Source organism: Musca domestica, unplaced genomic scaffold (genome assembly GCF_030504385.1).
Source record: "Musca domestica strain aabys unplaced genomic scaffold, Musca_domestica.polishedcontigs.V.1.1 77, whole genome shotgun sequence".
Lineage (NCBI taxonomy): Eukaryota > Metazoa > Arthropoda > Insecta > Diptera > Muscidae > Musca > Musca domestica.
The window spans coordinates 585,716-601,007 of record NW_026712400.1 but is presented as its reverse complement, the minus strand read 5'-3'; the positions used below and the strand labels follow the sequence as shown (position 1 = coordinate 601,007).

Below are 15,292 nucleotides of genomic sequence, written 5' to 3'. Positions count from 1 at the left end.
AAGCAAATTTCAGAAAATCAATAATTTCAGGAAAAGATCCTTCACTCAATACCAAATTGAGTTCAACTTAGTACTAGTCGTACAATTATGTACTATAACCACAACCATCCACATATCTCAATTTCAGAAACCAACAGAGACCTCAATATAAAATTCTGGTATTCCCGCTCCATCCCTTCACCCAATAACCAATTTTGTACAACTTAGTACTTTTCGTACAATTAAGGGACGCACTTCCAAAACTACCTCATATATCAATCCCAGATACCAAGAGAGATACCTAATAATCAATTTTCGAGATTCCAGCTCTATAGATTCTCTTAATACTAAATATAGCACCATTTAGTATCTTTCGTAGAATTATATTACACACTTTTAAAACAATTTCCAAATCTCAATCTCAGATAACAAGAGTGACCTCAATTTCAAATTTCGAGATTACAACCCTATCCCTTCACCGAATACCAAATTTAGTACCATTTAGTATTTTCGAACAAATTTACGAATTTTCAAGCCACCGCCACATCTCAAACACAAATACCATCAGTAATCTAAATATGAAATTTCTGAATTTTATCTTTATGAGGACCCAAACCAAAAGTTGTACCATTTAGTACTTTACGTACAATTAACGTTCACATTTCCGCAATCACTTCCATATGTCCAGGCTACACATGAACAGCGTCCGTAATGACAAATTTCGTATTTCAAGCACTTTCAGCTCACACAAAAGCCAAATTGTACCAAACCTAGTACTATTTAGTACTTTTCGTGCACTTGTTGTACACATTTCTAAGACCACCTTTTTAGTACGAACCTACTACCAACAGGGACCCCAATACAAAATTTCAGATGTTCAGCTTCACTTATTCGTCCTAAACCAACTTGTTCTGAATTTAGTATGGTTCCCTCACTTAGCACAAATTTCCAAAACCACCTTCATTATCAAACTTACTTTACAACCTTAATTCTGATACAAAATTTTAAGTCTTTAGCTTCATCCATTCTCATAATATCAAGTGGTAAAATGTTAGAAGTTTAGTGACATTTTAGAATATTTCCTAAATTTGAAGTTCGAATTTCCAATAACCCTTTGGTTCATCTATCCTGCAATCCATCAATGACTCTCATTCCAAATTTCAGAACTCCAAATTTCAGAACTCCAAATTTCAGGATTCCAACTCTATTGGTTCTCCCAAAATTTAAATTGTACCAAATTTTTTAACATTTAGTACATATGAGTCCGAATATCCGAGCTAGCTACTAGCTACATTCCTCAGTCCTAGATTGCAATAATGACGTTACTTCTTAATTTTAATACTCCAACTCTATCTGTTCACCCAAATCGAATTTGTAACAAATTTAGTACCATTAAGTACTTTTCGCGCATATAAGTGCAAATTTAGGAAACTTCGTCCATATTCCAATCCTGCTCTCCGCCAGTAATGTTTATTTCAGGATTCAACTTCCATCCGTTCCTCCAAATTCAAATTGTACTAAATTTAGTACAATTGATGCTGCCAATACTACCTACTTCCATCGACTCTAATCCTAAACCCATTCCAAATTTCAAGTATTTATGTCTAACTTAGCACAAGATACGAAATGGCACCAAATCTAGTACATTTTTGTTATTTGATACACTTATAGTGCGAATTTCCAAAAACCCTTAGGTACATCAATCATACACTACATCAGAGACCCTCATTCCAAATTTAAGAGTTCTAAATCTACTGCTTCCTAAAATGCAAAGGGTACCATATTTATTACCTTTTTGTACCGCTTCATTACGAATTTCTATAAACCCAGCCTTATCTGACCCCTCCGGACCAAGAGTGATCCTAACCCACAATTTCAAGATTCCAGCCTCAGCCGTTTCGTTCGAGCGTTGATGAATCGTTAAGTCTGTCAGTCAGCCTGTCAATTGATTTACTCTTTTATTAATATAGATATAAGTAGATAAGGATTATTATGTGGCTGCATTATATAACAAGACATTCAGGCACGAGGTCTGTTTTCTATCAAGTATCAAACTTCTTCTAAAATTTCTCTCGGTGCATGAACATTTCCTATTTCTTAACTACCGATCTCATTCGCAATGCTTAAGATTTAAGTTATAACCCTCTTTTTCTATAAGAAGAAACAAAAAAAGCTTGCAACTCTTCGAAGACGTGCCTAGGCTACTGCAACCTGTATGTGGTAACAGTATTCAACAGAGCTAGAAACAAATCCTCTGCGGAAAGTTGAAAATTCACCTGCAAATCGCAAACTCAATTGAATTTAAAGTGTAGTGGAAAGAAAAACTCACAAAGGGGTGAACATTGCCCCAACGACAAAAGAAAAAAAAAAACGAAACATCTGAAAAACAACGGCTATCAAAAGAATGCACAATCGAAAAGTTGAAGCTAAGGCCAGACACGTGTTAAGCATGCGCAGCACATTTTCCTGCACAAGGTTTTGAACCGCTAACCAATGAACGACAGACAGTCGCAACTGTGGCCACATTACGTTGCACTTAGCTGCTGGTGTGCGCTTGGCAGCGGTACATTGTGCCGGCACCTTACCCCAATCAAACGGACTGTTTGTCTGACTGGCTGGTCGTTCGGTTGGCTGACTGCCGGGTTGACTGTTCGTTCAGAGTTGAAATTCTAGATGAAGTTGAGATACCAGTAACTACGAGTAATTGTACAATGTAAGTATTTATGGGAGTCTAAGTGCAATGATTTGCACAGATTCGATTACCGGTGTGGAAACATTTCGTATTTCTCTTATTAGACACGGTTCATTTGGTTATATAGGTACCTATTGCCTTGATGCAAGGTTCGCATGAAAACACACTCGTACACACACACACACAGATACAGGTGTTGTTTTGAATCTGCGTTTCACAGATTTCTTCTGATTGTCGTTGTTCAGGCCGTTTGTCACTAAGTAAGCCCGACTGTCATACACCCCCGTTGTTTGATGTATGGCCATGGAGATTAGTGGGCGTTATCTCACGTTCAACGTTAAACTTTTGTGGGACAGAGGACATTATCATTACCAGGCAATCGTTGGAATAGCCTGCCTGCCTGCCTGCCAACCTGGCTGCATAGCTCAACAAGACAGCTGGGCATTATTACTTGGCAAATAAATTGCAAATTTGTAAATTTAGTAGCTGTTATTAATAAGCTTTTCGTAGCACTGCATAGTTGTAGGTGATTTTAGTTGGCTATTTGTGATATGGGAATAAACTAATCACGCTGTAATTGTTCGTTCAAGGTCATACGCTAATCGAACACTTTTGAATCATAAGAAATTACTGAATGGATATGCATTTTGCACTGCATTTTGTCTGTTCGAAAATGTCATTGGTCACTAGCAATCCCAAAGATAATGACATATCTGCTGCATTACCAGTGAGCTAAAAAATTAAAAAAATAATTTCTATACATTTTAAAGACAAACTGATCTACTTTTATCATACCCAATAATGAGTAACAGCGGCACATTTTGCTAAACAAAAACAATAGTCCAACGGATTGGTATCCGGAGATTTTTGTTACCATTGTGCGCTGGAAATGAAGCGAGGAACCTCATTTTGTAAGCATTCTTGGGTGGCGCGTGCTGAGTGCGATGGTGCTGAGTCCTGTTGGAATGTCCAAGGTTTGCGGCCTCCAGAATATTTTCGTGATAATATTCAGCATTTATTCTGATACCACGGATGTTTAATACGGCTGGTATGGTGGCCCACACCATCACCATGGCCGGTGCTTGAGTGCTGGTGGCCAACTGAAGGGGCACATTTTCAGTTGACCTCTTTGGCAAGTAAACACGATCATTTGGTTTGTTTACAAACTGCTGGACAACGGATATTTTCTCATCGGAGAAAACCAAGTTCGCCAGTTCACCACTTTCGGCTAAGCGAAGCAACTCTTTGGCTCTTTTTCTGTTGCGGTGTAAGTTCTTGTAATTTTTGGAATTTCAATGGCTTTACCCCAAGCTCATTTTTCAATATTTTCCGAATGGAATATTGCGATATGTTCAGCTCACGAGCCATTTTTCGGCCACTGCGACGCGGGTTTTGATCAAGTAGCTCCTTTACTTTTTGAACCATTTCTGCTGATGTTGCTGTTTTCTCCCGTCCACTTCCTTGACGTCGGGCTACGCTACTAAATTCCATCAGGAATAAAGTTTTTTCTGGAAAATTCACACCAAAAAGCTTTTGTACTCTTGTAAACAATATAATGAGCTGTCACTGGAATAGTTTTAACAGCTGTCGGACGAGTGGCTTAGAAATGACAGCAATCTCAATTTCGTTGCAATTTTTTCATCTCAACCTGTATATGGACCTGTATATGCAATTTACTGTCATAAAAATTGTAAACCAATTCAAACTTCAAATAGCAAACATGAAACAATTCCATTGGAATTTTGACATTAATTGTTAAAACACCGAATATCGTTTGTTACTTGTATAGGGAGGCTATACGAAAATGTGGGCTTATGTAGATTCGTTACAATCAGAGAGTTAAATACCTATTATCAACACCTAATACCAACTTTAAAATTATTCCGTAGTAGAATGTCTCTAAAAGAAACCAGTAAGGAAAGGTCAAAGTTGGGTGGGACCGACTATATGACACCCTAAACCACTATGCTTATTAAGTAGAGCTCCAGAAACAAAAAAGTTTATATTGGGGATTTATGTGTAGCAGATCCTACCAACTATGATCCAAATAACATTGTTGTGTAGTGTATGCTATGGCTTCGATAGGGATTATATTGAAACATATTTATGGGATCAAAATATATACCGGGCCGAGTTTCACCAACTTGCAAAATTCGGTTAAATATGAAAAAATCTATTCAAATTGGTGAGCAATAACCGTAAAATCGGATGAAGATGTATATTGAAGCTACATAAAAATATAAGCAGATCTCGATAAAATTTGGCAGGGGTATTTTCGAGCAATATCTGATGCCCGGTATCAAATATCATTGTTTTGGAGTGCATATTACGCATGTGAGGAATTTTAACACTAAATCAAATGAAACATATATATGGTAGCCAAAGCAATATCTGAACCGATGTTCACCAAAACTTGAAGCCCCTTGCTTTTAGGCTGAATTCCTCGGAAGTACCAAAAATAGGGTTTTGGAGCTATATACAAATCTGAACCGACATTGGCAACATTTTAAACACTTATTTCTGAGCTGTATCTGATATCCGGTTCCAAATATTATTGTTGTAGAGTGCATATTGTGCATGTAAGGGGCATAAAACCCCATATCGGGTGAATGATATATATGGGAGCTATAGCTTTATCTGAACCGATTTTCACCAAATTTGAAGTACTTGTTTCTGGACCGAATTCGGTCGGATGTGCTGAAACACTTCCGATTTGGACGAATATTTGGCGCACAATAAAATAAATCCATATATCAGCTATATCTAACTTTTGACTGATTGTTACCAATTCCAATAGGGTTCGTCCTTGAACGAAACAACTGATTTGTGGAAAGTTTAATTGCGATCAGAAAATAAATGTGACCTGCGCATTGTTTACAAAAATACATGGACTGACGGGCGGACATGCATAAATCGACTCAGAATGTGATTCTATGCAAATAATTAAAAGGAACTATAAAAGGGTCAATCTCGCTTCCTTCTCCTTGTTACAAACAAATGCACCAAGACAGTGTGGTGCAGGGTATAATGAAAATACCGAATATAGGGAGGTACCGTTATATGGGGTTTATACGAAGGCCTAGGAAATTTTCTGTCATACGAACGAACTCTAAAGAATACACCAAATACACCAAACTACTAAAGATAGTTTGTTATATGGGGTCTATGCCAAAACTTGAAACTATATGTACAGTTTTTTGCAAGGACGTTCCTATATTCTTGGAAGACAGACTGCTAATTTATAAGAAATTCGGTTCAAATCCGTGACTCAAACACCCTAAATACCTTAAATCTGCCGTTGGATCCATATAGTCTCTTTTCAAGGTCCAGTGGCCCGGCCCCCTCCTCAATGGTAATTTTTGAGATGGACGATTTTGCTTGAGAACCAGTTGCCCATTCCCCGAAAGGGTTTCGAAAGGCATTTCTCCTACGTAGATGATGTTGAGTACAGCAAAACTTCGACATATATAGACAGTTCTCTGCAAGGACATTTCCGACACACTGGTAACATAAGCTACAAATGTATAAAAAGTAAATTTAAGACATTTTATATTTCGACATGTTACAATCGGAATGACAAACGAAGTATAAATTCCATGCTATGGTAGTGGGTATAACCAAATAAGGGAACAAAGCAATATTAGGGCGGGCCCTATAGTATTATACTCGAAACTATTATAATTTACCATAAAGTTTCTGTATATTAGAACGAATCTCACAAGATATTGGGATACATAATTGGACTATTAAAAAAATTAAAAATCATGTCAAATGGTCTGTTCCAGAACTCCATTTATAATATATAAAAAATTGTAAAATTAGTAGATGGATAAAATATTACTCAAATGTATATTATGTCTACAGGACTTTTGGTATTGAAAATGGGCCATGTATGTCCACGTTTTGGTATAGCCCCCATATACCGGTACCTCCTGATATTCGGTATTTTTGCGACAATATTCATCGGAGTTGTTTCAAATTTGGTATCTGAAGTTCGAAATGGATGCTACAGCCTAAGACGGAAAATTGTCTGTGCAGGTCCACGTATTCGTATAGCCCCCACATAACGGTACCTCCCTATATTCGGCATTTCAATGATTTTAGCTACATTATTCACCGATTTTTTAGATTTGCATTTGAATATTTTAATGGCATATGACAAAAGTTGCCTATGCAGGTCCATGTAGTCGTATAGAACTTAATGTAACAGCTACATTCGGTATTTTTAAGATTTCAACAGAATTTTTTACGGATTTTATTATTTTTGAGAATTGCCAAATTCGCTCCAAATGGTGGAGGGAATTCAAAGTTCGGTCCGGACGAACTTACAGCTTTTTTACTTGTTTTGTAATGTTTTGCTATTTGTTGGCGTAGCTCATTGATGGGCAACATATTTTAAAGAATGGCTGAAAGTTTTCGGTGCTATTGCTAATTTGGTGTTAGCATTTTAAGCCCTCATTATTACCTGTAGAGCGGTTTTAGAATCAGGAAACTAGATCGATGAAGGTATCTGTTGTATGTGGAATTAAGGTGTGAAGGTTGTTGTGTGAATGTGTGCTATAGCTGTACTAAATAATAAGAAAGGAAAAAACAGAGCTAAAATCCTGAAATTTGGTATAGATGTCCTTGTTGTTGTTTTTTTTTACAGAACGAAAAATACTACATTTAATTTGCGTGAAGAAATGGAGCTGAAATCCTGAAAATTGGTTAGGATTTCACTGGCGGTGTCTGTGGTTAAGGTGATTTTCGAATTGCGTTCTATATTTGTACGAAAAGAACTAAATGATACTTAATTTGACATCTGGTGAAGGGATAGGGCTGAATTCTTAAAATTTTATATTGAGGTCCTTGATGGTATCTGTGGTTGAAAGAAGGATCTGGTAGGGAAATGTGTACTATAATTTTATGAAAAGCACAACATTTGGTATTGGGTGATGGGATAGTTCTGGAATACTCAAATTTGATATTGAGGTCATTGGCGGTATCAGTGGTTGAAAGAAGGAGCTTGTTGTGGAATTGTGTACTACAATTTTATGAAAAGTACAACATTTAGTATTGGGTGAAGGGAGATGGTAACTTGTTTTGAACAAATGCTTACCATAATTGTCCGAAAAGTACTAAGTGGTACTAAATTGGGTATTATGTGAAAGGATAGAGCTGGAATCCTCAAATTTGATATTGAGGTCTCTGTTTGGAAATGTGAATGTTTTATTTAAGATGTAACTTTCGAAATGTCACGAATTACACAATACATTTACCCTCCATTTTATTGTGGAGGTTATAGAACTTTTTGCTGTAATATTGTTGGGTTTTTTGTGCGTTAATAATGATACTATAAAATTTCCAAGGGTTTGGGCAGAAAAAAATTCTCAACATTTGTTGGCTCACAAGTTATGAGTCCTTAATAAGAGGAATTTGTCTTACCAACATTTTATATTCCTTTTATGGTAGCTTGTCAAGGCAACGAGTTTTTCTTAGGTTCAATAAAGAATTACCTACGGTTCATATCTTCCGCAAAAAAAAAAAAAAAATCCCAGCACATGAAACACAATTTATTGTATTATTTCGGCATTTCTTTTTTATTTTTTATGGATTAATATAACAATGTGATACGTATATCATGGATGGATTAACAAAAAATATGTGATATGATAGTGTTAAAAACAAAAAATGAGTTCGATCGTAGAAATAAATTATTTTTAAAAATTTCGAATAGAAAATCGTGTGTCGTCGATTTTCCATTTGTGGCATTGGGTTGAGTTTTCATGTTTTTGGATGGGAGATGAAATCGTTTAGTAATGTTTTTCGGTAATTTTTACTTTGCTATGCCAGTGAGCGGGTTGGACTTTGTGGACGATAGCAGCGCTACGATGGTGCACTGGGACGGCATGATGAACCAAAGCAGCATGATGATGGGCATCAGCGTGATGGACATCAGCATGATGGACAACAGCAGCAGCATGGTGATAGGCATCAGCGTGGTGGACAACACCGGCATGACGCAACACACCATCATGGTGGACCAAATCAGCGTGATGAGCCAAAGCACCAGTATGAGCAACATCTCCAGCATGCAATTCAGTGTGATGCAAATCGGCAGCATGATGATGCTCATCGACATGATGATTTTGATGGACCACATGATGATCGACAGCTGGTTTGGTGTAATGCAAGAAATGATGAGGTTCATGATGCACCACCTTGGTGACATGATGAACTGGTTCCACTTTGTGAATGGGTTCATGTTGAATGATCTTGGCAGCCGGAGCATTGTGGACATCAACAGCAGCTACACCATGATGGCCAGCATCGTGGTGAGCAACTTCCAAGGCGGCATGATGATCAGCATGATGATAGACTGGATGGTGTTCAACACCGTGATGTTCGAGACCATGGTGACCATCGACAACGAGTCGAGCAGAATGGCCAATGTGAACACCATTGCTGTGATGAATATCAGCATGATGGAAGTCGGCTGCGTGATGAACCAAACCATGATGGGCATCACCGTGATGGGGCAGGATACCAGCTTGGGCTGAGGTAGCCAAAGCAAGAGCCATAACGCATGAGAATACCTGTAATCACACGAAAGGAACGACATGGAAATTGAATGAAATAAATTAAGGTTTTTTCACAACCATACGGCAAAAATTTAAAGAAGTCGTAATTTCAGGGTTAGAAATTCTTTTCTAAACCAAAAAAAAAAAAAAAAAAAAAAATGAACAATTGGACAAGTATTATTTTTTTTAGGTTCTAGAAGAGAACATATATTTTATGCAAACAGATATGAGGATGATACAACAAATACTGGATTATAGGAAAAGTAAGAAAATCTAGAGAGACTAAGAATTTTTAGGGTCCTTTTAGTCCGTTAAAGACCGTTCGGAAAATGAATTTAAAAAGGAGAGTATAGAAAATCGAAAGCTATATTTTGCATTGATTTATAATTTTTTCTAAGGATGTTTTAGACCTTTTTCTCAAGAATTGCCGATTTAAAGACGCACTATATGTGTTGCTGAAATACCCAATAATATAATACAAATTATTGGTCGAATTCCAATCTCTATGTCTTGAAAAACTTTAAGAGTATAAAAATTGGAGATAAAGATATTGGAGGAGAGCTATTAAAGATAAATACAACAGCTTAGATTACATTAGTTTATAAAAACTTTACCAGGGTGATTGTTTTGTTTATGAACCAGGATCCATTTATACCCTATATAAGATCTTAATATATACGATCCGAGCAAAACCTGTAGCGATATTTAAAATTTTAGAAAAACGCTTTCCATTGGCAAGTTGCATAAATTGGAATACAGACTGCCCAAAAGAAATAAGGTTCGAAGCCGGTTGGTTTGAAATATTTCTAGAGTTTTAGATTGGCCATGTTCTCTTGAGATATATCTCTTCCTGATGATTTGTAAACCTTTTGGAGTTGCCCACACTATGCTCAAAACTAGTCTTTTAGAATTATATTAAAGTTTTGAATTCTACTGATTCATGTTTAAGCGGTTTAAGCTTGTTTAGGACCACATTTGAAGGGATGTTTCGGTTTTGCAGGACAATTATTTTTTGCTGATAGATTTTCTAATTTTTTTCCATAGTTGGATTTAAATGAATTTTTTTTAATTCTCATATTAAACTATTCACTTATTCACAAAACGCGTATCATTACTTTCATACCTTCATTTTAACGATTTCACACTTAAATTTGTTTAATCCCAAAATTTGAAAAAATTAACTTTTTTACGAACTCTTTGTTTGTTCGACGCTGTGTACTGAACTGATGTCTAATCAAAAACACCTCCGCATTTAAATACCTAATCCACTTGAAATGAAAAAAATGTGGCGTTTTGTTTTGGCCAAATTCCGTTGCCTAACATCTGATTTCGTTCGATTGGTAACAGCCGCCGTGGTATCAATTGTCGTCACATCCGTAATTACAAATTTTAAAGAAGCTCAGCTAAATAATCAAATATGCGTTGCAACGAAATTGTAATAACAATTTGTACGTTTGTCTGTGCATACATACATACATACAAATGTATGAGTCTTAATTCAATACATTTAAACGGAAGGGATTACCGTTTAAGCACTCTAAGTTGATGTACTAAAAAAGAAGCGCTTTAAATGGTAAGCTTTTTGTCTGGTTGGCAGCGTACACCACTACATATGGTTTCTTTTTGTGTTGAACATTTTACACTCAAGGTCATTCTTAGTGCACATGACCCATACTTGATAATGAAGGTATTAATCAAATAAACGGTGACGCACGTAGACACCGTTATTGGTTACAAACACAGCTAGCTTAGTTTTTTTTTAAAATTTTTATTATAATTAGTAATTTTAGGAATTAATTAAATTTAGTATTTGTTACACTTCTTGGATGTTTTCCAAGATCAAAGTTTCTTGAGTATTGATTAAATAATAGTATTCCTAGCAAATAAAAAATAAAAATAACCAGTAAAAAAGCAGTAACTTCGGCCGGGCCGATCTTTGAATACCCTCCACCATTTAGAGCTATTTTGGAAATTTTCGAAAAAGATAACATTCGCCAAAAATTCTGCTAACATCTTAAAAATACCGGCTATAGCCGTTATATTAGGGTCTGTATGACGTGCACCTACATAGGCATTGTTTGTCACAAGCCGATACCACATTCAAATGCGAAACTTGAAATAAACGGTGAATAATGTAGCTAAAATCATCAAAATACCGGATATAGGGAGGTACCGTTATATCAGAGCTATACAAAGACCTGGACCTGCATAGACAATTTTCTGTCACAGGCTGTAGCTTCCATTAAGAACTTCAAATACGACATCTGAAATAATTTCGGTGAGTATTGTACCTAAAATCGTCAAAATACCGAATATAGGGTGGTACTGATATATGAGGCCTATACGAAGACATGGACCTGCACAGACAATTTTCTGTCATAGGCTGTAGTATCCATTACGAACTTCAAATATCAAATTTGAAACATTTTTGGTGAATAATTTCGCTAAAATTATCAAAATTCCGAATATCCGGAGGTACCGTTATATGGGGGCTATATGAAAACGTGGACCTACATGGACCGCTTACGAACTTAACCTATCTATTGGCAAAATAAACATGTGTGCAAAATGTTAGCCTTTAAAAATATATATACTTTGTTGGGTCTGACATGAGTATTTCGAGAAGTTACAAACGGAATGACAAAGTTAATATACCCTCCATAGTATGGTGGAGGGTATAAAAAGGGCGTATCGTATTATGAGGAACATATCAGAAAAACAGGTCAAAGAGGTGAGAAAGAAAGAGGTAATAAATTGCAGTCGATCCAGTTAGATTACTATCGAAGAGTTTACCAAGTTAATATGTTAGTGTTTACCTGAATAGACTTTTTATAGAATTGTCCAATTATTAATCAACAATTTTTATTGATAGATCAGGAAATATCTGTATCCATACCCTAGATGAGTATACGATACCTATGTTCATACCCTCAGCTTTAAGGGTACACCTTTCATACTTCACTGAAACTGGAGGTACATACCTGTTTGGTGCAACAAATATGCAAAATCGGCCGAGAATATATGTATGGAAGCTATATTCAAATCTTAACAGATTTCTAAATAATTTGTCAAATTTATTATGGTAACCAAATAACATAAATGAAATCGGCCGAAATATATATATTGTAATTTGAATTTTTTTGTACCAAATTGGATTCTCTGTCCGAATTTCATTGGAATCGGAAATACATATTGCGTTGGGTGCATCAAATATTTAAAATCGGCGAAAATATATATGGGAGCTATATCCAAATCTGTACCGATTTCAATATAATTAGACACACTTATATGGAACTTCCTATCTCGCCGAGCGGAGTCGATCTAGTCGGTCCGTCCGTCCGTCTGTCAGTGTTAATTTGTAATCACTCTACAGGTCGCAATAATGGCCGGATCTTCATGAAATTGAAAATGTAAGGTTATGGTCTGAATAGAACCCTATTGTTGTGGGAGATGATCGGAAAATATATAGGGGTTGAAATGGACCAAAAACAATTTTGGATTGCACATTTTCTAAAGTTTTTCTACTCAAGCGTGATAGTGTAATTTCTTCATATTTGGCTGGAAAACCACAAGTGGCTATCATTAGAGCACCCCAGCATTTAAATGTGAATAAATCGTTTGTGTCTCGTACCATTGCTCGTTACCGTGGTACTGGTAGCAACATCAGCAGAAATGTTTCGAATCGTAAAGAAGCGACTTGATCGAAACCCGCGTCGCAGTGGCGGAAAAATGACTCTTGAGCTTAACATATCGTAATATGTTCCATTCGGCAAATATTGAAAAATGAGCTCGGGGTAAAGCCATTGAAATTCCAAAAAGTGCAAGAACTTACACCGCAACAGAAAGAAAATAAACTCAAAAGAGCTAAATAGTTGCTTCGCTTGGCCGAAAGGGGTGAACTGCCGAATTTAGTTTTCTCCGATGAGAAAACATTCGTTGTCCAGCAGTTTGTAAACAAACAAAATGATCGTGTTTACATGCCAAAGAGCTCAGCTGAAAATGCGTATCTTTGGTTGGCCACCAGAACACAAGGGCCGGTCATGGTGATGGTGTGGGCCGCGATAACAGCCGATGGTCGCTCTCCGTTCGGTCGCACACCTTGGACATTCCAACAGGACTCAGCAACATCGCACTCTGCACGCGCCAACCAAGAATAGTTACAAAATGAGATTCCTCGCTTCATTTCCAGCGCAAAATCTCCAGATACCAAACCCTTAGACTATTGTGTCTGGAGTATTTTGGAAAGCAAGGTTGGCACTAAAAAAATACCAAAGTGTCGATCACCTCAAGCAAGCGCTTCGCCGGGAATGGGCCAAAAGAGCAACATTCGGGCAGTGTGTGACGGTTTCGTTGGCCATTTGAAGGCCATAATTCGTGACAAAGGTGACCAATTCGAACAGATCTAAACTAATTCTAAAATTTGATGCTATTTCCGACATTTTTTGTTTTCATTCAATGACGTTTAAAAAATGTAAAAAATATGGCGTTTGACTTTATTGCAGTTTTTTTTATCTCACCCTGTATGTCACATAATTCATTTCGTTTCCATGTTAAATGTACATTAAATTTGTAATGCCTTCCCGATCATTCGATCAAGTCGCGAGAAATAAAAATTTAATACAAGAGGTCACATGTAACCTCGACATAACATTATAAAAATTATGGCTTTTGGCCTGTAAATGGTCGATTTTCTTGTAATTTCGCCAATACCAATATTTTTATCTGTATTTGATGAAGTATGAAAATGTAATGCTTCGTTCGACTATATCTGGTACACCACGCACATTTTGACATTTTTCTAAAAATTATCTCATATTTATTTAGGTCTGATACGAAATGGACAATATTGGTCCATTCTTTAGGAACATACTCAATAGTGGATCAACAATTTGAATAATCATAACAGAAGTCAAACAAATATTTAAATAATGGAACATTGGCTGTCTTCTCAACCGGCTGATACTTTTTAACTTGTTTTTGAATATTATTTTTTTTTTGTTAGTTGCGCCTTCCTAATTTGTTTCAAAATGCTTTGTTGTATATGATCCTGTAATCATGTCAATTCCCCATTTAACACCATTCGCTACGATGTATGAATTGCATTAAAAATAAATTCGTTTGTATCAGTGTTTCATTTGGAGTGCCAAATATTTGAAAGCTTTTTCATGGATAGCAGCATGACGCATTTCACATCTATTTAAAATTCATTTCGACCAATTATTTTATTTGATTTGAAAAAGTAGTGCAAATTTCGTACATCCAGCATTTGAAATGGACAATTCGCTTTTATATAAAAAGTACAAAGTGGTATTAGAGGCATCAGTTTACCGACCAACGTCCAAGAAGTAAAAATTGTTTTGAGGTTTGAATATACACTGAAGTTGGGACAATGAAAGTAAGGGGCTAATAACAGTATGTCACTTTTCCCAAATCTTATAACTCCTCGTATTTTGTTAGGTTTTGGCATGTGTTTTGGTATTAGCTGTAACATCTGCCCAGGCTGGATTCTGGCCCAATGGCAATCAAGTTGGGGTCTTTCAAGGTGGTGATGCTCAAGTCGATCTAACCACAAAGGTTGTTGTAGACACCCAACCTGCTGAACAACATCCCGTTTATCATCATGCTGAAGCAAGCGCTGTTGCTGACATTGGTTTTGTCGATAACCATCATGGGGTGGCTGCCGATGATGTCCGCAATGCTCCGACCGTCAAGATCATTCAACATGAACCCATTCATCAGATAGAACCCGTTCATCATGTCACAAGAGTCCTCCACCATGAACCTCATCACTTCTTGCATTACACCAATCCCGTTGTCGATCATCATGTTATCCATAGCAATCATAACAGCAACGAACATCGCAACGCTGCCGATTTACATTATAACGAACTGCACCATGGCGATGCGGCACATCACGGTGAAGTTTATCACTCCGATGTTTTCCATAACTCTGGTACTTATGGTAATTCCGGAATCGTTCACCATGCTGTTGTTAGTGATAATAATCCAGCTGTTGTTTTTCATGCCGATATCCACAAACATTCCGCTATTATTCACCATG

General features: G+C 36.7%; 1 protein-coding gene across 1 annotated transcript; it reads right to left on the bottom strand.

Moving 5' to 3' along the window:
- Window positions 1–8,248: 8,248 nt before the first annotated feature.
- Window positions 8,249–10,444, bottom strand: LOC131806477 (histidine-rich protein PFHRP-II-like). Its single transcript, XM_059130589.1, has 2 exons — window positions 10,355–10,444; window positions 8,249–9,246 (listed from the first exon to the last, which is right to left on the bottom strand). Exons 1-2 carry the CDS (start codon window positions 10,358–10,360, stop codon window positions 8,464–8,466), a joined length of 789 nt encoding a protein of 262 aa, XP_058986572.1. The 5' UTR covers window positions 10,361–10,444; the 3' UTR covers window positions 8,249–8,463.
- Window positions 10,445–15,292: the final 4,848 nt, after the last annotated feature.